Below are 23,077 nucleotides of genomic sequence, written 5' to 3'. Positions count from 1 at the left end.
ACTAGAAAAGGACAATAACTCCTTAGGGGGTCAATTGACCATTTCGGTCATGTTGACTTATTTGTAAATCTTACTTTGCTGAACATTATTGCTGTTTACAGTTTATCTCTATCTATAATAATATTCAAGATAATATTCATATAAGTTTCATAAAATCCCCCTTTTTTAAGTATTAAAATTCATTACTTAAGAAAACGTAAAATCTAAAATTTATAAAAATGGAAAGGGATCTTATGTCAATAGATATAAACAATTTATCAAAGTTGCATAAAATTTTATGAAAGTGTTAGTTATTGTCCCAAAATTGGAAAATCCCCCCTTTTTTAAGCATAAAAATTCATAACACGGAAATGTAAAATCTGAAATTCATAAAAATTGAAAGGGAGCTTACATCAATAAATATAAACAATTCACCAAAGTTTCATGGACATTGGTGAAAGCCTTTTTGAGTTATTGTCCGAAGTGTTGAAAATCCCACTTTTTTTTATGAATAAAGCCCCATCAATCCAAAACTTAAAATCTGAAATTTATAAAAATTGAAAGGGAGCTTACATCAATAGATATAAACAATTCACCAAAGTTTCATGGACATTGGTGAAAGCCTTTTTGAGTTATTGTCCGAAGTGTTGAAAATCCCCCTTTTTTTTATGAATAAAGCCCAATAAATCCAAAACTTAAAATCTGAAATTTATAAAAATTGAAAGGGAGCTTACATCAATAGATATAAACAATTCACCAAAGTTTCATGGACATTGGTGAAAGCCTTTTTGAGTTATTGTCTGAAGTGTTGAAAATCCCCCCTTTTTTATGAATAAAGCCCCATAAATCCAAAACTTAAAAAAAAACGAAAGGGAGCTTACGTCAATAGATATAAACAATTCACTTAAGTTTCATGGAAATTGGTGAAAGTGTTTTTGAGTTATTGTCCGAAGTGTGGACGACGGACGGACAGACGGACGGACGGACAACGGTATACCATAATACGTCCCGTCTAAAAGACGACGGGCGTATAAAAACAGCAAAATTTCCTTAAAATTACTGATTCAGGGGCAGTAACCCAATAACGGGTTGTGTGATTCATCTGAAAATTAAGAGCAGATAGATCTTGACCTGATAAACAATTTTACCCAATGTCAGATTTGCTCCAAATGCTTTGGTTTTTGAGTTATAAGCCAAAAACTGCATTTTACCCCTATGTTCTATTTTTAGCCGTGGCGGCCATCTTGATTTGATAGCCGTGTCACCGGACACATTTTTAAAAATAGATACCCCTAACATGATTGTGGCCAAGTTTGGATTAATTTGTCCCAGTAGTTTCAGAGGAGAAGATTTTTGTAAAAGATAACTAAGATTTACGAAAAATGGTTAAAAATGGACTAAAAAGGGCAATAACTCCTAAAGGGGTCAACTGACCATTTCGGTCACGTCGACTTATTTGTAAATCTTACTTTGCTGAACATTATTGCTCTTTACAGTTTATCTCTATCTATAATAATATTCAAGATAATAACCAAAAACAGCAAAATTTCCTTAAAATTATCAATTCAGGGGCAGCAACCCAACAACGGGTTGTTCGATTCATCTGAAAATTTCAGGGCAGATAGATCTTGACCTGATAAGCAATTTTACCCACATCAGATTTGCTCTAAATGCTTTGGTTTTTGAGTTATAAGCCAAAAAACCCATTTTACCCCTATGTTCTATTTTTAGCCATGGCGGCCATCTTGGTTGGTTGGCTGGGTCAAGCCACACATTTTTTAAACTAGATACCCCAATGATGATTTTTGCCCAGTTTGGATTAATTTGTCTCGTAAAAGTTAATGACGACGGACGCAAAGTGATGGGAAAAGCTCACTTGGCCCTTCGGGCCAGGTGAGCTAAAAACGGTGATCACGTTGCACGAAAATAAACCTTTACCACCCTCTATAAACATTATTTTCATACTTGTTCACTTTTAGCATAACAGATGAAAAAGCCCTCACTGCAGTCGGAATTAAAAAGCAATATACAAATAAATCTAAAATTGTTTTCTCTGTTTAATGTCTTTGGAATATATGCAATATAAACAGGTTCTGGTTGAATTAATGCTAACAAATAACATTCAATGTCAACTGGTATTTAACATGCTTTTTCATAAATTTTAAAGAGTTACAATTTCACACAATTTTGTATATATGTATGATGCCAATAATAGACAGCATTGTTTTTCACAATTAAACACCAAAGAAACAATGCATTATATTAATTATTTAGAAGTTGCTGTACTTTATTTTGTCGCTATTTATGAAATTTTCCTTTGATCTTACTGACTGATAATTTTCTTTGTCAGCACAGTAGAATGATATGAAACATTATTGCTAGAAACTAAGGGTGCATGTGCTGTTGTCAAAGAAATTAACAATGTTGTCATAGGTAAAATAGTGATGTCAAATCTATTGCTTTCCTCACTTTCGCCGTCCTGGCTCTAGTTAGAAAATCAGACTTGTTGAGATGACAATAGATAATCTATAAATATTGAACATATTGTCCATATTCATTGACAATACATACTGTGTGCTGTGATAAAACTTTGACAGTTCCATTTTTAAATTTGATTTTCTCCACTGTTTCCACAATCTTGTAGGTTACTAGTGTAGTTGTTACGGTTTTGATTCTAATGTCATCTTGTATATCCTGAAAAAAATAAACAGAACATTATTTACATTTATGTTTTATGTTAAAAGAAATTCAAAAGGTTATATCTACATGGATATTAGACTCAATTACCTTGCAATTAAATTTATATCTTGCATTTGTTATAAACATGATAAAGTTTGGATAATATCCATAATTTTAATTTATTCTTTGTAGTAACACTGTTCTGGCTCTAACTGACTTTACATGTGCTAATAACAAGTCAGGAGCCTGAAATTCAATGGTAGTTGTTGGTTGCCGGTTGTCATTTTTGTTTTTCTTTATCTGATTTTCATAAATTATATACAGTATAGTATGAATTTTTTGTATTGTTGAAGGCCAGTATAATTTAGTTGCTTAAATCCACTTCATCTGGACAGGTGGATAGTTTTCTCATTGGCGATCACATGACATATACTTATATGTATAGTTATTTAGTAAACATGGCAAATGGTCATCTTTTAAATTGCAGCCTCTCTGCCAATAGTAAAGTACCTTAGTCATTAACAAAAAAGGAGACATCTTACCTGACCAGGTTCTAATTGGGAACCACTTTCTGGCAACACAAGAGTTTCTGTTCTAGTCAGCATACCAGCTGTTGTCGATGGTGTTGTAACAGTTGAAAGTGAAGATACTACTGTCAATGAGGTGGGACTCCTAGCAGACAAGGGAACTGATGTTGGAGGTCCCATTTCTGTGGATGTTGTTGGTGTCTGCTGTTGTTGTTCTGCTACTATAGGTTCTTTTAACAAAGTTACAGGTATATTAGGATTCTGAAAATCTTCTTCAATCCTGTCCCGAGAAGGTGAATATATTGACGAAATTTGTTGGCCAGTCCTGGTTGGAATACTTCCTAAATCTGCTCTATATTTAGAAGATTCTGATTTTTCTGATAAAGAGGACAGGTTTTTGGCACTTATTGATTGTGATGGTGGAGTGGTCAGACTTTCAGTTACAGGACTGCTGAAACAGACATGATGTTCTGTTGAAGCCTTTCTTGCAGGTTTTGTTTTCAGACCTGTCTTTTTATGGACTTTCCTTTTCCTTTTTCTCGATGAAGGTGGAGTTTCAACATGCTGTGTTGGAATCCTTTTGGTTCTATAGTATTCCTATAAAATAAATAGATTGATTACTCAATTTTTCTTGTGTAAAAAAAGTTCACTGTTTGGTACATTTCTCATGAAACTTACATACTTTTATATTACTGTGAATTCATTAATATTCTTTAGATACCCATTTTTTTGTCGATTTTGTGGGTACAGGAGAATCACAAATTTATCACAAATTCAAATGTTCAACCAATTACAAATTTTCTATAGGAATGAGTGCAGACTTTGCCAAAACCACAAAATCAAATATCTGTGAGTATGTAACTTTTCCTCAAACAACGAAAATTGATACACACTATTACAAGAATGTGTCCATAGTACACAGATGCCCCACTCTTAACCTGAAGCGGGACGAACAGACGAAAACAGACGAACGAACAGACACACAGACCAGAAAACATAATGCTCCTCTAATATCGTAGGTGGGGCAAGAGTGGGGCATAATAAAATGAATCTACAGTCTGCCTTAAAATTGCATATTTCAAAAATATTTTTTTCATAGTGTCTGAGTCAATAGTTATTCATTATCGCACGTTAATCAACAACAATTTCAACATGAGTTTTTTTCACTGAGCATGCCCCAAAGTCTTTTTTTTTGTGTAATGAATACATTTTCATTAATTGCAAGTAATGAGTTATTTACCACTGGGTTTACTTTGCTTACATCAGGCTTTTTCATCTCAATATCTTCTGTTATTTGTGACTGACTTCCATGGAATTCATATGGATCATGTTGTGCTCCAGTCAATGAAATTTCTGGCTCTTTGTTGCAAGTCTTTCTTGCACCACCACTATTTCTAACATTGGGACTTATTTCTTTAAAACTTTTGGCTGTTTTCACTGTAACAGTTTTGGAATTGGTTTTCACGTTTTTCGAATGTCCTTCTTGTGAGCTAGAATTCTGCTTCCCAGCTTTTTGTTGAGAGCCTTCCATCACTGTATTTGCAGCTCCAGTGTCAGAAATCTTTGCAGAAGTAGTCTTTGGTTTTCCTTGACCTTTTACAGAATCAGCCTCAAAATCACTTTTTTGAGAAGATGTCTTTTGAGATGAAACTTGGGCACTCTCTCTGGACACACCTTCATTTTGCAAATTTTTATTATCAACTTCAGAAAGCTTATCTTTGTCAACAGAAGACTCATTGCGTGAATATACATCTTTTTCAGGCATTAAAATTTCAGTATTATCCTTAGTATTTTCTGCAATTTTTAAATAATTTTCAGTATCATATGATTGAGTTTTGTCTATGTCTTGTATGGAATCATTTGGATGACTTGAAGCATCTCCTGCTGGATGAAGATTAGTGTCGACTGAATATGTTGATATATTTTCCGCATGCTGAACAATAGTGTTTCCTACCTGGACAGAAGTGTCTCTTGTATGATCATCAGTATCTCCAGGCTGAGTAGTAGTGTCTCCAGGCTGCACTGTAGTGTCTCCTGGATGAGCTGATGATTGTAAACTTTCAATGCTGCCTTGATATCCTGTGGAAGTCACTTCACTTGATATTGTACGAATCATTTTCAATTTTGGAGGAGTATCTTCTTTCTCTTCATCTAAATTCTTGTCTTTACCTTTTTCTTCTTTCCCTTTAGCTGTCTTAAAGGATACTTCTTCATCACTGAAATTCAATACATTAAATCCAAGTACTACCCAATATATCATAAATTAACTAGTACTGTTATATAAAAGACATACAGATTTTCTAAACTATTACAAATGGTTAATTTTTTAAGTTATTGGAAAAGAGACAACACTCAGTCATATGGTGCTTAGAAATAGGTAATATCTGTTGGATATAGAAGAGAAAGTACTGAAACTGAGACAACTGATAGAGATAATAATACAAGTATTGAGTAATACTTGATACTGAGAATCTACATCTACCATACATATATCAATTGCCTTTTGATTTCATTTGTATATATCTAGATTGTACGTTGTTCTCAGTTGCCTTTTTTTTCCTGATGTGATGCCCATTTGTGGTCTGTTGTGCAGTTTAGTATTTTTTGTGACTTTTATGAAATTAAAATGAAACTAAGGTTTCAACTCCATCAGGCAAAGTTGGCTTTAGATGAATTTGGCTATTTATTTTAGGTATTTTTGACATATAGCTCTTCAACAATTTTTGGTACTTATACATCTTCAGATTTCAAATGTTTGGCTTTGAGCGTTCCTGATGAAGGTAAATCCAGAAAACCGCTTCGGACGCAAGAAATTATCAAACATGTTGGTTACAATTTTTTATGAATATTATTACCTATCCTGTAAGCTGATCAGTATAAAGTTACTATTCCAGAACTGCTGACATAACTCTAGATTTTTTTAAACAATTTTAAAATTTAAACAAGATTTTAAATCTCAAGCTTTAATTTTTAAGTTTTTCTGCTATCATGATAGATGTTTTGACTGTCATTTCTGTTTGATTTTTTGTTTGTTGTTTTCTTGTTGTTGGGTTTGGTTTTTTTTGGGGTGGGGAGAGGTAGGGGATGTTGATGTGCACTTTTATTTAACACGATACATTGAAGCACATGCTTAATCCTTTAGTTATTGAATTTATGAGGTACTATTCATGAGTGTCCATTTCATCACCCATTGACAAGGAACATTTTATTCCTAAAGAAAACATGTCCAAATTTGAAAAATATGTAATTTCTTGATAAACTGTAACTTTAAAGTATATGAAGTTTATAATAAGGTAAAAATTAAATTTCTTACCTGTCATCATGAATTTGGTATCTAGAAGTAGATTTGTCTGAAGATTTTATTTTTCTAAATACATCTGTTCTGTTATCTTCCTGTGGAGACTGCTCACTTCCAACATGTACATCTGGCCCTGCAAATAAATAAGCTGGATCAATACCAATGGTACTTTACAGGAGTTTACATGCTGTATTTTTTCATGGATATTTCTATTTTGTGTTCAGCTCTTTCTAGTTAATAACTTATGCTGATTTTTGCCTGTGATTTTATTTTCTTGATGATGTATTTGTTATTTTTTGTTACATATTTGTAATGATTCATACATTTGTTATATTTAAGTGGTGATTTTTTTTTTTACAAAAAACAAGTTGGTTGACTATATGTGATTGCATCTGAGAGTTGTTATAGATATGTCTGTATATCTTATATCTAGGAAAGGTATATTTGGAATCAATGATGAATTTCTTGAAAGATGTTGAAGAACAGAATGTAAAAAATAATTTTTAAGAAAAGGAGATGGGGACATTTTTGTCTAGTGATGGAAATTTGTACATTTTTAACTTTAGACTTGTAGTATCTGTTAAAACTTATTTATCTTATGACAGTTGTCCTTTCAAAAGGATAGACAATGAAAGTCTCAGTCTACACCAAGGCTTCCAAAACGGTCATATATTCTGGACAATTGTATATTGTCCGGTAAAAGTCCGGCTGGGCAAAGCATGAAACGATCATCTACTTTTTAGTTTTTAAGGCTTTCTAACACGGTCATTTTAACACAAATCACGATCTTTTTGACCCAACCTTTTGCCTTTGACAGCCACACATGTCCGGTCATAAAAGTGACATGATGATTAATTACTATCAAAACAATCCCTACTTCAATACATTCTAAATTTAATCAAGGCTAATTAGTTGTTGGACAGGTAAACTATTTTCAGTTACGGACATGGTATAAATTGATCGACTATTCACAATTATTTTCTTACATTTCAGCAGTTTGTATCTAATTGATTAGTCCAAAAGATTAAATTTACAAGAAATCCGTTTCTAACATGATTTGATGAAAAATAAAAAAAGGTTTTTATATGACTCGTCAGAACTACATAGTATGAACTAGAACATGTGTGCGCATGTGCTCAGGTGGGAAATTTAATTATGCATCCTACATTTCTTCAGAAATGTTAAAATTATCATTGATACCTGTATCTAACGTTTGTTTCAAGTATTTTGTTGAAGAATTAATGTGGAAAGATCTTCTTAACTCGTGCTTTGTAAATATACACGGATTTTACGTATCCGTTTCTGGTCCATGTTTTACCATTAATGTCAAGTCAACATCAGATTTTTAGGAAAATGTGATTTTAAATACAAAAGTAAAGTTTTTGACAATGGCATCTTGGACAAATAAAGAGTCTAAGGCAGCTAGATATGAGCATGCTGATATGTACACTTCGAATGATGCACTGCCAATTTAACAGTTTATGTCAAGATATCAAATTTATATCAAAGTAAAGTTTATTATTGGGATTTTTTAATCTAATGTCAATCATTGGGATGGCCAACTGATTTACCATAATCCCCTTTTGTGACTTAGTATTCAGGGTTTAAAATCGGGATCAGATATAAAATGTCCGGCTGGCTCAAATATTTTTTGGAATCTACACAGATTTTTCTTCCAATCATATGAATAACAATTGACATCCTCAATTAATACTATGCTCAGATATACTTACTGTTAAGTTTGAATGAATGTTCAGAAACTTGTGATTCTGTGGTGATCATTTCTATAGACAAAGATGGAGGTTGCTTCAAAGGTGTCCTTTAAAAAAATTGAAAAATATTTTGACATGTTTTCTATATGTTCATAAAATTTGTTTTTTGATGCTTTAGAAATTCATATTATTATGATATTTTCGTTAATAAGATCTTTTTGAATAGAGTTTAATAGAAATAACAAGAATTTGAAATTTTTTACAAACATGAATTTAAGCAAGATCTAGAGTGATTTTGAGAATGCATCAGAGACAACCACCTGACCAATGAGCAGAAAAAAGCCAAAGGCACCAATAGGTCTTCAACACAGCAAGATTATTAATGCGATGGACTCGATACTGTCTGTTACTGGGTAATGTCTAATTATATGCTTTTCGAAAGGCCAATTTTGTATCTTAGAAATTGTAAGATCTAGAGCAAATCTGTAAAAAAACATATAACACAAATTTGTTTTCTTAACATTACAGTTAAACAAATTTGAATCTCAAAGCACATAGATAACAAAGTCTAAACCTCTCACGCTTCAGTTTCCTCACATGTTATTTATATACCTTTGTGGACTATTTTCAGTTCTTTGGCTAAATGGTTTATCTGTCTTCTGAGTTTTTTTTTCTTCCCTTTCGCTTTTAAATTTCTCTTCATATTCTGCAGACGTCTGTTGCCTTGGAAACTCTTGTGGTGTTTGAGTAACCATATCTTCTTCCTGATCTTGCTGACCTTGAGATAAAGTTTGTTTTGACTGAGATATTTGTTTATTTTCAACTTGGCCTACATCTTTGTCAAACTGATTTTCTGATGACAGCAGGGGGTCATCTTCTCTTGGTAGTTTAATATGAAAACCTGAAATACATGATACATATTCAAAATATGAATGCAATTTTTATGTTAAATTTTTTGTCAATGACTAAAACATGTCATAACTAAGAAGTAACCCACCATTTTGAATTGTTTGAATGAAAACATATTTGATTACTACAAAATTTGAAAATAAAATAACACTTTTCTCAAGAACTTTGTTTTGATGTGATTTATCCAAATTTTAAGAGTAGTAGTGCAATGAATTGTAATAACTTCAGTTTATAACTTCTCATATGTATGATGTCATAAGCCATGCAGTGTATGCAGCAAAATCTTTATGAATGTTTTATGAAATTTTAATTCATTACATATTTAAAAAATTCAAGCTAGAGCATAGTATTTCTTTTTATATAAAAATCAAATAACATTTGAAGAGTAAATCTGCATTTGTGAATGTCGTCAAGAGGATAAAGAATGAAAGTGAATAACTATAAAATAGATCAGTGTTGAGTATTTTTTCAATATTGGACTAAAGTGATCTATAACAATAATTGTTCTTATATGATAAACTGTACCTTCACTGCACTCTGATTTAGAATCTGTAGATTTACTTCCCCTTTGAGTTGACTGGGACTGGGATAAATGCAACATAAATTCTTGTGATAATCCTTGGTCTGTTCCAAATACATCAAAGATATTAAATATTTTACAATCAAAGGAAAAATAAACATATATAAATTATTTTAGTTTCTTATAAAAATTACCAACATGATAGTGTGATCCAAATGAATATTTGATGCTTTTGTAGTATTATGCTAAACAATATAATTCTCTACTAACAGTTTATGTTTATCTACTTGATCCATTGTCAGAAGCCTTGCCACAGTGTGGTAAATGACTCACAACTAAAATTTAAACTCTGTGTGCATCTTGTAGTTCTTTGCATTGTGCATGAGTTTCATAAAGTTTGCATTTGGCAAACTTAAGATAGAGTGTGGAAACTAAAATGGGAAGAACAGAAAGATGGACCCATGACCAGAAAGACAGATGGAAGGACAGTCAAGGGTAACACTTTATGTCCTCGTTGCTTATGTCTGGTGTGTAATTAAACAGTTTGCAAACGAATTTTTAAGCTTTATAAATTAAATTTTACAGAAAATTATATTTCAACTGTACCTTCTTGAATGTCTTGTTCTCCATCTTGACTTATAACAATAACATCTTCAGACTTTTCTAACACCTGGACTGAAGCTTCTTCTTCTTCTGTCTGAAAAGAATGAGCATTTCAATGAATGTACGCGGTGGAGGACCCAAGATAAGCTTTATTATGCAATCAATAATAACAAGAGAGATGCTTTTATGAATCAGATTTAAACAACCTATCAGTTATTGTAGTTAAAAGGTTCATAACTTTATGAACAAGTTAAAATGAAATCATCATCCACCATCATCTCAAGAAGCCCGGCAACAGTTTGGAGGAACAAGTAATCATTATTACACCAAATGCTGAAAATTTATCAAACTGTAAAGTTTATGAAGGGTTTTAGTTTTGTTTTTCGTTGGAGAAAGTATATGTATGCAGAAGTATATTAAACTTTAATGCAGTGCATTCTTATTACACATATCTTAGGATAAAGCGATTAGACAATTTTCGGTGGACAAAGGTTATAACTGAATGTTTTTTCTTTTATTTCTTTTGATCAAAAGATTCAAAACAGTTTTGAATCTTAGGGACTAAATAAAAACTCAAACAAATGTCTACTGACATAGTGAATTCAATGTTTAAATATTGCCAATTTATATTTTATGTTGGAGAAAAAAGCTGAAAACTTCAAATATACAAATATGATAAGTTTAACGATAACAAGTACCTGTTTTGGTGAATACTCAGTACAGCTAAAGTGAAGATGGAATGAGTCCTGGGTTGCAGACCTACTTTTATTAGACTTCTGAGATATATTTCTGACAACTGTTCCCTAAAGTTACATAAAAAACCATGCATCTGGATAAAACTCATTTGGCAATTCAATAAATTGTTGAAAATATATAAATTTTCTTTTCATTTCCATTTATAATGCTTTTAATTGTAGGATTATAAACAAAATTTGAAATTTCAATTTTCAGAATTCAGAAACAATTGTGTGCATTTATTATTGCAATTTACCAAAAATGGACAATAACGTGAGATTAATTTTTGCAATTTAAGGAATTCTGCATACAGATGCATCTATCAGATATCAGAATGTGTGTTCTAATTATTGCAATACTAACCAAGTTGCACTATTCGCATGAATAAAATCCTCACAGTAATTTCTGAATTTACAGTACTCTTATAAAAGCACTTACAAATATAAGATGTGTATGTTTATGTCATAAATATTAATGATACTGTGGATTCATTATTATTCGTTGGATACCAATTTTCTTGGATTTCGTGGGCACAGTCAAACCACGAAATTAAATATTCAACGAATGATAATTTTTCTAAAGGTTTGTATGCAGACTTCAGCAAAACCACGAAATTAAATATCCAATAATCCACGAAAATTGGTACCCACGAAAATAAATGAATCCACAGTAGTATGAAAATATTTCTACTATATTCAATGCCTTATACAAAAAGGCTTGTGATCTTCATATATATTACAAACAAATAAGGAGACGCTGTTTTTTTTGTTGAGGACCTTTTGATGTTGTTAAGTTATTTGTCATGGGTTTGGTGTCTCAATGATATGAAAACTTCTTTTCTTCATACTTTCTACATATAAAATGTATTATTGTATCTGGATTTCCCCTTAAAATTTATAATAACTTTACTAGACAGATGAACATAACATCATTGACTTACATGTACTTTAAATCAATGTTTTGATATGACAGTGAACAAAACTAATTCAATTTGAGTATAACTGATGCAAATTTTTCCAATAAAATAAATGAACAATAAATTTATTAGACAGTTTAACATAATGCCATTGACTCACATTAAAATCCACATTTTGATCTGACAATGTTTGTTCTGCTGTAGGGTCATATTCTTCTTCAGCTTCATTATAAACTACAATATTTATCATGGTTATATATAGTGCATTTTTAAAGTCAATGGTTTTACTGTAAAAAATATAACAAAACAAAACAATAAATGAATGAATATAAAACTAGCAAACACAAAAAAGTTAATTCATAAATTCATTGAAGACCTGTTGGTGACCTTCTGCTGTTGTCTGCTCTATGGTCGGGTTGTTGTCTCTGGCACATTCCCCATTTCCATTTTCCATTTTATTTGTTGTGGGAAACAACCAAACAATCAGTTGCATAAAAAATGATGGAACATTTACACATAAACTATTTTGGATTATTTTTAGGTATTGGTACATGTATTTTCATCACTCACAGTTTATTATTTTTGTTAGACCAAACCAATCAATGAATAGTTCACTTTTCATGGAGAAATCTCAAGTTCCTATTAAATGAACTCATCAAAGGCCAAAAGCTATTGGATTAAGCTATTGTATTAATTCATTGGAACAATTCATGTTGCAAAAATTTAAATACCCCAATGAACAAGTACAGATTCTTGTAGAAAGGTTTCATTTCTTTCAATAATACACTCTTTAACCTTCCAATTAAGGTGAACAGGATATATAAAAATTAAATTGGATATATACCATTAGTTGGTGAGTCAGGTATAATATGAGGAAAATTGTCTTGTGATGGTGATACAGCAAATCTGAAAAACACAAATCAACATAGATATAAAAAGATGTTGTATGAGTGCCAATGAGACAACTCTCCATCCAAGTCACAATATGTAAAAGTAAATTCATTATAGATCAAAGTACAGTCTTCAACACAGAGTCTAGGAGAGACTGTGGTTTGAAACTACACATGCTACAGTTTTATTTTTAAGAAGCTGTTGCTTATTACAATTTATACTAAGGATCTAGAGAGTCATATCTGTCAGTCTTGACGTGTTTAAAATACAAATATCTGAAAAGATAATTCAAATTTGTTGAAATCTACTTATGAATTTTGGTATAATTAAAATAAATTTTTGCAGAGACCAAACAAAAAATTGAGAAAAATGGAGTGGAATTTTTGACACTAAACATAAAATATCAACACGTAAGTTTTTTGTTGAATACTTACATTTCATCATCTACAGTTTCTGGGACTAACATCGGCTGTGACAAGTGTAGACTTCCAATGTGTTCAGCAGGTGTGGCTGTTATAACTAAAAATAGAATTTTCTATAACTTACTACTCAGATATAAATGATCTGCATCAATTGAAACAAAATAAAATCACATTTAAAACTAATCCATTTAAAAATAAATGAGGAATGTGTCCAGCTAGCATATAATGTTATAAAGGGACATAACTCAAAAATTGTAAATGTGAAGCTGCCAAAATTTGAACTGAAACTGAGTTAAGTGGTAATAAGCATTATACATACATTTCATTATATTTAGTTGAGACAAACTTAAGTTAGGTAATAGAAACGAACAAATTCAGCAATTTTTCCATTTGTAAAGGGGCATAACACTAGAATGGTAATTGAAGTGCTTAAAAAATTTGTATAGACTCTCTATGCAAGCAAACCTAAGTAATACCTTCATCATCAGGAAATAAATCCACCTCTGAAGGATCAATACTTTTAGGAAACACATGACCTCTAAGCTTTGCTCCTTGTGAGTGGGACATCTCAGCAGTTGCATACTTTCCCAAGTCTTGTTTACTGCTAGATGTAATGCTAAAAAATAAGTTCAATAGATCATAAGTTATCTTATATACAAATCAAGATACTGTATTCAAGCCAACAAAATAGTACTTCATTTGCAATGTCATTTGCACTATCAACAATCATGAATGGGATACATATACATCAATATGTACCCATGCTATTATCATTGAAACAATTCTAATTTATCACATCCTTTTTTTTAAACCACTTAACCCTGATGCCATAAGAATACCAGTGAAAAATTATTTTTCAAATGAATTTTTCTATATTTTAGCAAACATTTTTCTTTAAAGAATACAGATAAAAGCCACTTATCGTAAACATGCTTGAGTACTCCATCTGCTCATAGAACAGTAAAACCATTATGGTGTGAAATAATATGGTGTCAATGATTGTAACAGCACAAAACAGAGAATAAATGCCATAGTTTCATTTGGACTGGCATATATTTTTTTATGCTTTTAACTAATTTTACCTGGAACCACTATCTGACTTTTCTTCTCTTTCAACTCCTTTACTAGATTCAGCTGAAAGTTTGAAGAAAATGAAAATTTTAGACAATAACAAAATTCAGACACAACTTACAAAATCTAAAATAAAACAACTAAGAACTAAATCCTTCTATTCAATAACTCTAACAAGGTTAATTTTTACTTGGATATTTAATATTCCCTTTTTCTTTAATCTACTAAGTTTTGTTCAATAAAATATAAATGGCTCCCTGCCCCTGGGAAGGCACTGAAATAACTATGATTGGTGGTCAAATACTTTTTTGTATAGTGAATAATGAGCAGGGATGGGGTAATCGTAATCTGTAATCGTAATGGATTGTAATTGATTACATTTTCCCCCAGTAATCGACAGTAATCTGTAATCTAGGACATTTTTAATTACATGTAATCGTTATTTTAATCAATTACAGCAAAAATTGTGATGTAATCATCGATTTCTTTCGATTACATTTCGATTACTATAATTTTTAAAAAATTAAAGAATTGTTTAAAGAAAATAACTTATTTTAAAGTAAAGTATGTATGTAATTCATCACTTTATCATTCAGATAAAATAGTTTAAGTTCTGTTCTACATGAAAGTAGTAAACTTATTCACTATATAATTCCTTCTAGCATAATTTACAATAAGAGTTATGTACTAGTAAGTTTATTTGTAATAAAATTCCTTAAAGCATAATTTTCAATAACAGTTGGAATTTAAGCTTAGAATGGATAAACAGTTGATTCCTTATGTTATGATATTTTATATAAAAACTAAGAAAGTGCACAAAATCTATTTGACAATAAATCAATGGTTATGCATTGACATTCTTTTTTGAAATAGATACATGTATCTTATTTTGATACCTAAAATATATATTTTTAATACGAGAATAAAAAAATTCTAAAAACACTTCTTGTCTTTACTAATCAAATGATCAAAGTTTTATAATCAATAAAATACAGACTTTGCTTTCATTTCAATTATGTCTAATTAAGAAGGAGATTTACATTATTTTGCCCCAGGTTCTAAATTGAACTTCATTGGCAGTTTTATAACCTGTAATTAGGGTGGTTATCCAAACGAAAGGATTATATTATTCATGTCATTATACAATGTAATTATAAATTTTGATCTTCAAAATTAGCTGAACTGATTAATTATACAACTTTTTAATATTTTTTTCAGAGAAAACTTCCAACACTGTAATTAAATATGTTATAATATACCTGTTTTAATGAGTAAAAGCAAAAAAGCTTACTGAAGTCAGTATGAAAGCAAAATTTTTGAAGAAACCGTTGATTTAATAAGTGATTGATGCATTGCAATGTCATCTCTCATTCATATTGAAGTCAAAATTTTAGGATTTTTTTAATATTCCTGATTCTCAGTAAAACGATCTGTCTAGGAGGCAGGCAATCTATAATACTAAAATTACGAGGTCCAATTTGTCAGCCGTCATCGGGTAAAAACGACAAATCAAAGAAATCAACTCTATATATAACTAATATAGGACAATGGTGTAGATTAAAAATTACACCACTCCAGACCCTTTTGTTTTCCACATAATTGATATTGCCAATAATTAACAAGTTCCGGGTCCAATCCGATACCAATACCAATAGTATATTCACCTGTTAGCTATTACCTTATCTGTACGTTCCGCATTTGACAGGCGCACCACCAAACGGTGTATTTAGGATTTTGCTATATATACACGGGTCATAATCAAAGGGCTGACACTACTAAATTCAATCATTGTCAAATTTTTCCCTGTTGTAGCTTCATTCAGCAATCAGCAAGACTTTCTAAGATAACTAATATAGGACAATGCTGTTGATTAAAAAATACCTCATTCCTGGATAGCCTGGACCTTTTGTTTTCCAAATAATTAATATTTCCAATAATTGATAAGTTCCTGGTCGACGGGTTCAAACAGAAAGATTTGAAAGCAGAGAAAACTGTGTATCTTATAATCGACATGACTTTATCAGATGACAATACCAATTACTAAAATAAGGCTTAGGCATAGTTATATACTTTAATTCAGTCACGGACCCGCAATATCACGGGTGTGTACTTGTTGTCTACTTATAATTTTGAAACGAATCTTTAAATGCTGTTTTTGGTAAAGTTCTAAATTTCCACTATAGTTACTGTATATAAACGTTGAGCAACATAATAAAATGATAATTGTGTTTAGCTTACTATATATATATTTTTTTAAAATTTTAAAGCATGTAGTTGACAGTTATCGTAAAGTAATGTTATTAAATATGATAAAGTAATCGATTGCAATTGATTACATACAAAATCTGAGTAATCGATTATTAATCGATTACATTTGTCAGTAATCGTGCCATCCCTGATAATGAGTGAAATTTAGTAGTCGCATCTAGTTAGTTAAGGTGGCTCGGGACTATACGACTGCACATAATATCAAGCATGAATTACAAAAGTATTTGTCGTAAATTCGGTATAATTGTTTTAAATATTTTGATTGATTAGAAATATTAAATCATTGTACACATAGTTATGTGACTAATAGAATATTTTCGTTATTATTCGTATTTGTTAAAGGGTCAAAATGACATTTCACCCATTTTCACCATTTTCCCGCCAAAATTTGGGTTGAAGGCAAAATATTTTTTTTCCCTTATCGGTGACCTATGTTTTTTATTGGCTCATTCTTTGAAGCTATATTTCAGCTTTGTATATTACAATTTTGGACCAAGTGTCATAGAACGTTTTTTTGATATTCAGATAAAAATATGTCAACACCTCTTTTTTCCCTATCATTGAAAAATGGTCCCTATTACATACCTGTTTAAAAGTAAAGTTTTGAGCTTAAATGGTCCGTGACCCCCCATTTTTTTTCGACCAATTTGATTAACTTTCTGTAAAGAATAAAATAACAAGAAATATAGCACTTCTGATAGAAACTTCGAATAGGCCCAAGCCACCTTAACCTATTTTCAAAGGTGAATGCAATATAACCCCAACTTTAAGAGTTTGAGTGTAATTATACCTTTTCTTTCTATCACTGTAACTTCCATTTGATCTTCTGATTCCGCCACACTTTGGTCTTCAGATTCAACAATCATTATAACAGAGTCACTAATAACAATAAAAAATGTATTAGTTTCATTTGTGTGTGGTGCATTTCAAGAAATTTCATAAGTAAATGGAACTAAGATTTATGTTTCAAACAAAACTATAGGCTCTCAAGAGCCTGTGTCACTCACCTTGGTCTGTGTGCATATTAAACAATGGACACAGATAAATTCATGACAAAATTGTGTTTTGGTGATCATGATGTGTTTGTAGATCTTACTTTACTGGACATTCTTCTTGCTACAATTATCTCTATCTATAATGAACTTGGCCCAGTAATTACAGTGGAAAATATATTCTAAAAATTTACAAAAATGTATGAAAATTGTTAAAAAATGACTATAAAGGGCAATAACTCCTTAAGGGGTAAACTGACAATTTTGGTCATGTTGACTTATTTGTAGATCTTACTTTGCTGAACATTATTGCTGTTTACAGTTTATCTCTATCTATTATAATATTCAAGATAATAACCAAAAACTGCAAAATTTCCTTAAAATTACCAATTTAGGGGCAGCAACCCAACAACGGGTTGTCCAATTCATCTGAAAATTTCAGGGCAGATAGATCTTGACCTGATGAACAGTTTAACCCCGTCAGATTTGCTCTAAATGCTTTGGTTTCAGAGATATAAGCCAAACTCTACATTTCGCCCCTATGTACTATTTTTAGCCATGGCAACCATCTTGGTTGGTTGGCAGGGTCACGCCACACATTTTTAAAACTAGATACCCAAATGATGATTGTGGCCAAGTTTGGTTAAATTTGGCCCAGTAGTTTCATAAGAGAAGATTTTTTAAAAGAATACTAAAATTTTAGAAAAATGGTTAAAAATTGACTATAAGGGCAATAACTCCTTAATGGGTTAACTGACAATTTTGGTCATGTTGACTGATTTGTAGATCTTACTTTGCTGAACATAATTGCTGTTTACAGTTTATCTCTATCTATAACAATATTCAAGATAATAAGCAAAAACTGCAAAATTTCCTTAAAATTACTAATTCAGGGGCAGCAACCCAACAATGGGTTGTCCAATTCATCTGAAAATAAGAGGGCAGATAGATCTTGACCTGATAAACAATTTTACCCCCTGTCAGATTTGCTCTAAATGCTTTGGTTTTTGAGTTATAAGCCAAAAACTGCATTTTACCCCTATGTTCTATTTTTAGCCATGGCGGCCATCTTGGTTGGTTGGCCGGGACATCGGACACATTTTTTAAACTAGATACCCCAATGATGATTGTGGCTAAGTTTGGTTAAATTTGGCCAAGTAGTTTCAGAGGAGAAGATTTTTGTAAAAGTTAACAACGACGCCGGACGCAAAGTGATGGGAAAAGCTCACTTGGCCCTTTGGGCCAGGTGAGCTAAAAACACAGATTTCCTATAGCAATGCTTAGAATATTTTTTAAAACAGAGATTAAGTATCCATTTTTTCCCCCCTCTTATTCATCAAAATTTGGTACTTGTGAAACTATTTCAAAGTGTTCTATGTGTATGCACATGAAACAAAAAACATGTGTTCCTGTCAAGTTACATTCAATTATTCAACTATACAGTTCAAAGGGACATTAATTATTCAATATAATAGGATGTATTACACAGTTATATCAAATATTAACTTCTTTTTTTTTATTTCTTGCATATGTAAAAAAGTTTATTTTTGAGCTTTCTGCCAACTGTACTTGAACATTGAATAACATGTAACACTGACTTAGATAATCACCTTGAAGAGTTTGCTGATCTCCTTTTAGAAGATTTTCCATGGCTGTCATATTCACTATCAGATACTAAAACATTGACACTTTCTGTAATATAAAGACAACAGCTTTACCCAAAAAAAATGATGAAATCATCTCAATTTGAAAAGAGGCATGATAATGCAAAATCCTTTCAGGTACATGACCTTCAGATATAATGATTATGCAGTGGGATAAAAATTCTTACTAATTAAAAGAATATGGTTGAATGAACCTCAAATACACTTTAAAAGCATAGTAACAATGATGGTACAATGTACATGTATAGAAGTTAGCTATTTTTTAAATATTAATTTCTAACTTGCAAAGTGATTATCACAGAAATTTACAATATTTATGGATGACATGCATACAAACAGTATTAATGACAATTGCTTACACTTGTCTTTTGACTCAAATAAACAATGATGAAGTTAAACCAACAAAAACATGTGGGTGATATACAATACAGCTCAGGCGGGGCAAAATTTTTGCATCCCTGCCACCCTTGCCTACCTCATCATACAGAATAATGGTGTTTACATTCTGTTTTTGTTTTTTAATGAGACTTAAAAGTGTTATTTTTATACAAACATACTACTCATACATTAAATAAGTCTATGTTTTCAACATTTCTAAATAATAAAAGTTTATATTAACTTCAGCAGATATGGGTGGTAAAACCTGTATCAATGGGATTTGTGGTGTGTAGCTTACTCTGTTCTATAGTTGTTCTTGTTAGGGTCTCCAAGATCTTGGACTGACTATCTTTCCCTCTTTGTGACTGTACCTATAAATATTATTTCACATATACTATAACAGTGTTACAACATTATACAACAAACTAATTAAAAGTCATTACAAATACTAAATTGTTTTCTTAACTGTTACATACAATATAATTTTAAAATGTAAAGGGTGATTATTCATGGCAAGTGTGTGCAAATATCTAACTGAACATGTAAACAATGTACCAGATACTTGCATATTTTAATGAATCACACAAATTGTGACTTTACCTGGTCTTTTTATTCAATTGTACATATTTTTGGTATATGAATCCTACCGTTAACAGGATTAAGTTCAAAGTTCCTGTTATTGATTTTTCCAATTGATTAAAATTACTTTGTTTTCAATCTATGACCTACTAAACCATACTATATACATGACATACATCACAATGTGTAATAAAATTTACTTATTTAATTTTACTAGATGCATAACAATAGTTTTTGAAAAAACACAAATAAAGGTACCTTCAGACTAGTACTTTGGAACTTAAACTTACTTTAGATTGCTGTAGAGCTGGTAGATGCATTATATCTGGATCTTCTGACTCATACTGTGAGTCCATAATAATAAATTTAACAGGATCTGAAGGAGATCCTTTACCATTTGAATCTGAATCTTCCATTACAATCTAACTCTAACATGACTTCAACATATCTGAAAAAAATAAATAGATACATTAACCTGCTATATAATTTGTTATTACATTGTGCATGAATACATTGTACACATGTTCACAGTGTTATGTCCTGTAATTCAAAAAGGGTTCAAGTTTGATATAGAATAATTTTTTGAATCAGCTGAAAGTTTTAATCATATTCTATTGTTACGGAAATATGCAGTTCCTCAATTATCTAAAATTAGTGCCTGTCAAATTGCTATACAGTATGCCCAGAGAGTTTGTAATCATGAACTCTAATCACTGATTTCGGAGTGTTGCGGTGTAACACCGCGAATCACGGATAATACTCCCAATTTCCTCCAAAGATTCTCTCCCAACACCGTGTGGCTGTTAATTGGTTTATTGCCCATCGGACGTAGTGAAATTAATGACGAGCGACAACATAATCAGATTAGCCAGATTTATTACCTATGTACATTTAATCAATCTTGATTTCACCTGTGTGCTTTAAAACACTGTATTAAAATGTCCTTTCTTAAACAGATAAAAATGTGGAATTATCATTCCAAATAAGATAATTATTCTTGTATGTTTTTGCCCCATGTCATTGCCATTTGAAATAAAACGTACCATTGAATAAAAATAAGAATAAAAACACTTATTTTGTATTTTTATTATAGTCCGGCCAGGTCATAATTTGTGTTTTTTAAACAAAGACGATTTTACCACAATTAGTATCTTTTATGACCTACTCAGTGAGCAATATTCGGTTCATGACTTGTTCAATATATATATATATGAAAAATCAACTGGCTTAAACAAAATGTTGTTTTAACGGTAATTTGTCCAATCTTAACCCAAGAGCTATTTTATCGGATTGTCAAGTGAACTCTTTTAATTTATTTTGCAATGTAAAATATTATGTTTTCGGAGTAGTTATTTCATTTTTTCCGCAAGTGATGTTGCTTTTTTTTCTCCATTCAACTTCGATCAACGAAAGTAACACTACAACGACATCTGTGTGGTCTTCAGCTCAAGAAGGATAACTCCACATTTAACCGCGTGAAATTATATGAGTTTCGGGGTATATGCAGGGAAAGTACACACACGAGAATTTCGAATGTATACATTTCGAAAATCTCTTACTTTTTCTATCCCGGAACTCATCTAATTTCCTGTGGTTACATGTGAAGTTACTTTCTTCAGCTGAAAACAACAGATGTCTTTTTATTGTTACTTCCGTTGATCGAAGTTGAATGGATAAAAAAAAAGCAACATCATTTGCGGAAAAAATGAAATAAAAGTGTTAAAACGGTTTATATTATATTGGGATATCCAAATTCAATAAGGAAAATCATCTGGGAAGAGCATGGACTGGTTAATTTAACTGGTAAGTGAAATGTTATTAAATTTTAAAACAATTTTTCCTGACTGTTGCCCCAATTTCATAAAACGAAGTTGGCAACCTTTCGCCTTGCTCTATACTCAAGATTCACGTTGATAGTAAACATGCATATATTTAAAGTAAAAATATGTATATTAGTATATATATGGTACAAATAAGAGATATATATTAAAAATTTGAGATTTATGATAATAAGGGGGAGGGACTATAAGGGGCTCATAACAGGATCCTGTCCTCAAGCACCTATGATCAGATGATTAGTTTATAATCATTATCATGTAATGATTTTGTTACTTTCTCTTCGATTAATCGGTATCGTGCAGAAATCTGATCAAATTGTCAATTGCAGATACAATCAATCATTAGATACGTGTTCACTTCTCAAATTCAATATTTGGTAGAAGATCTATGTGAAGTTTTTGATAAGAAATACTATTTTTTGCCAGTTGTTTTTGCTTACTTGTGCTTCTTTTTAAGAAATCCCGCGAGATATCTCGCGTTGAGTTGCTTCCCCTTTTTAAAAGTAAGTTCTCCTGCTTAAATCGGGTTAGGAAACAGCAAAGAGCATCCGGTCTTGTCAAATTTAATTAAATGAGAAGATACTATTCAATGTATTATATAATCCAAAATATAGTTATTTAAAAATTAAAAAAAAAATTGTAGTCTGGATTGTTATATGAGAGACATGTGTACTTATGTGTAGTATACAGTACCTGGCCAAAAGTATTCCCTCACCCGCATTTTTTTCATGTATTCATATAAAAAATTATTTTGAAGGCATTTTGTTTTCTCTTGATGTGAACACATACAATAACATTTTATAATTTAATGTGGTTGAATACATAGCGAATTTCTGAAACAGAAAAAATGTTTTGTGTTTCAGTATCTTGTGAAAAAATGAAAATATGCCTGTGTATAGGGCAAAACGATCATGTGAATCCCAAGTCATCTCACTGATACATGAATTATACCAAAACAACGACAAGAACATACAAACATACAAACAGACAATAATCATGGATTTTGCTAAAGCTTTCGACAAGGTACAACACAAAAGATTACTATACAAAATGAAATACTTTGGCATATCAGATCAAATCATTAACTGGGTAGAAT

General features: G+C 31.2%; 1 protein-coding gene across 4 annotated transcripts in view; it reads right to left on the bottom strand.

The window, feature by feature from the left end:
* LOC143072129 (uncharacterized) overlaps window positions 1–22,480 on the bottom strand; it is a 42,542-nt gene extending 20,062 nt beyond the window's left edge. Inside the window, exons 1-19 of one of the 4 annotated variants that reach the window (XM_076246936.1) lie at window positions 22,422–22,480; window positions 20,434–20,591; window positions 19,863–19,935; window positions 19,133–19,214; window positions 17,321–17,409; window positions 14,274–14,325; window positions 13,668–13,807; window positions 13,204–13,288; window positions 12,723–12,784; window positions 12,039–12,112; window positions 10,926–11,030; window positions 10,231–10,321; window positions 9,630–9,728; window positions 8,793–9,096; window positions 8,217–8,302; window positions 6,499–6,616; window positions 4,426–5,401; window positions 3,201–3,782; window positions 2,551–2,673 (exon numbers count right to left, since the gene is read on the bottom strand). In XM_076246936.1, the coding sequence (XP_076103051.1) occupies window positions 2,551–2,673; window positions 3,201–3,782; window positions 4,426–5,401; window positions 6,499–6,616; window positions 8,217–8,302; window positions 8,793–9,096; window positions 9,630–9,728; window positions 10,231–10,321; window positions 10,926–11,030; window positions 12,039–12,112; window positions 12,723–12,784; window positions 13,204–13,288; window positions 13,668–13,807; window positions 14,274–14,325; window positions 17,321–17,409; window positions 19,133–19,214; window positions 19,863–19,935; window positions 20,434–20,559 (3,267 nt within the window). In that variant the 5' untranslated portion in view covers window positions 20,560–20,591; window positions 22,422–22,480. Of the gene's footprint in view, window positions 1–2,550; window positions 2,674–3,200; window positions 3,783–4,425; window positions 5,402–6,498; window positions 6,617–8,216; window positions 8,303–8,792; window positions 9,097–9,629; window positions 9,731–10,230; window positions 10,322–10,925; window positions 11,031–12,038; window positions 12,113–12,722; window positions 12,785–13,203; window positions 13,289–13,667; window positions 13,808–14,273; window positions 14,326–17,320; window positions 17,410–19,132; window positions 19,215–19,862; window positions 19,936–20,433; window positions 20,592–22,421 lie in introns of all 4 variants that reach the window. The other 3 variants (XM_076246939.1, XM_076246938.1, XM_076246937.1) reach the window with 3 other exon arrangements.
* Between the last annotated feature and the right edge of the window lie 597 nt (window positions 22,481–23,077).

This window comes from Mytilus galloprovincialis, chromosome 4 (assembly GCF_965363235.1).
Source record: "Mytilus galloprovincialis chromosome 4, xbMytGall1.hap1.1, whole genome shotgun sequence".
Classification (NCBI taxonomy): Eukaryota; Metazoa; Mollusca; class Bivalvia; order Mytilida; family Mytilidae; genus Mytilus; species Mytilus galloprovincialis.
This window is presented reverse-complemented; position numbering and strand designations above follow the sequence as displayed.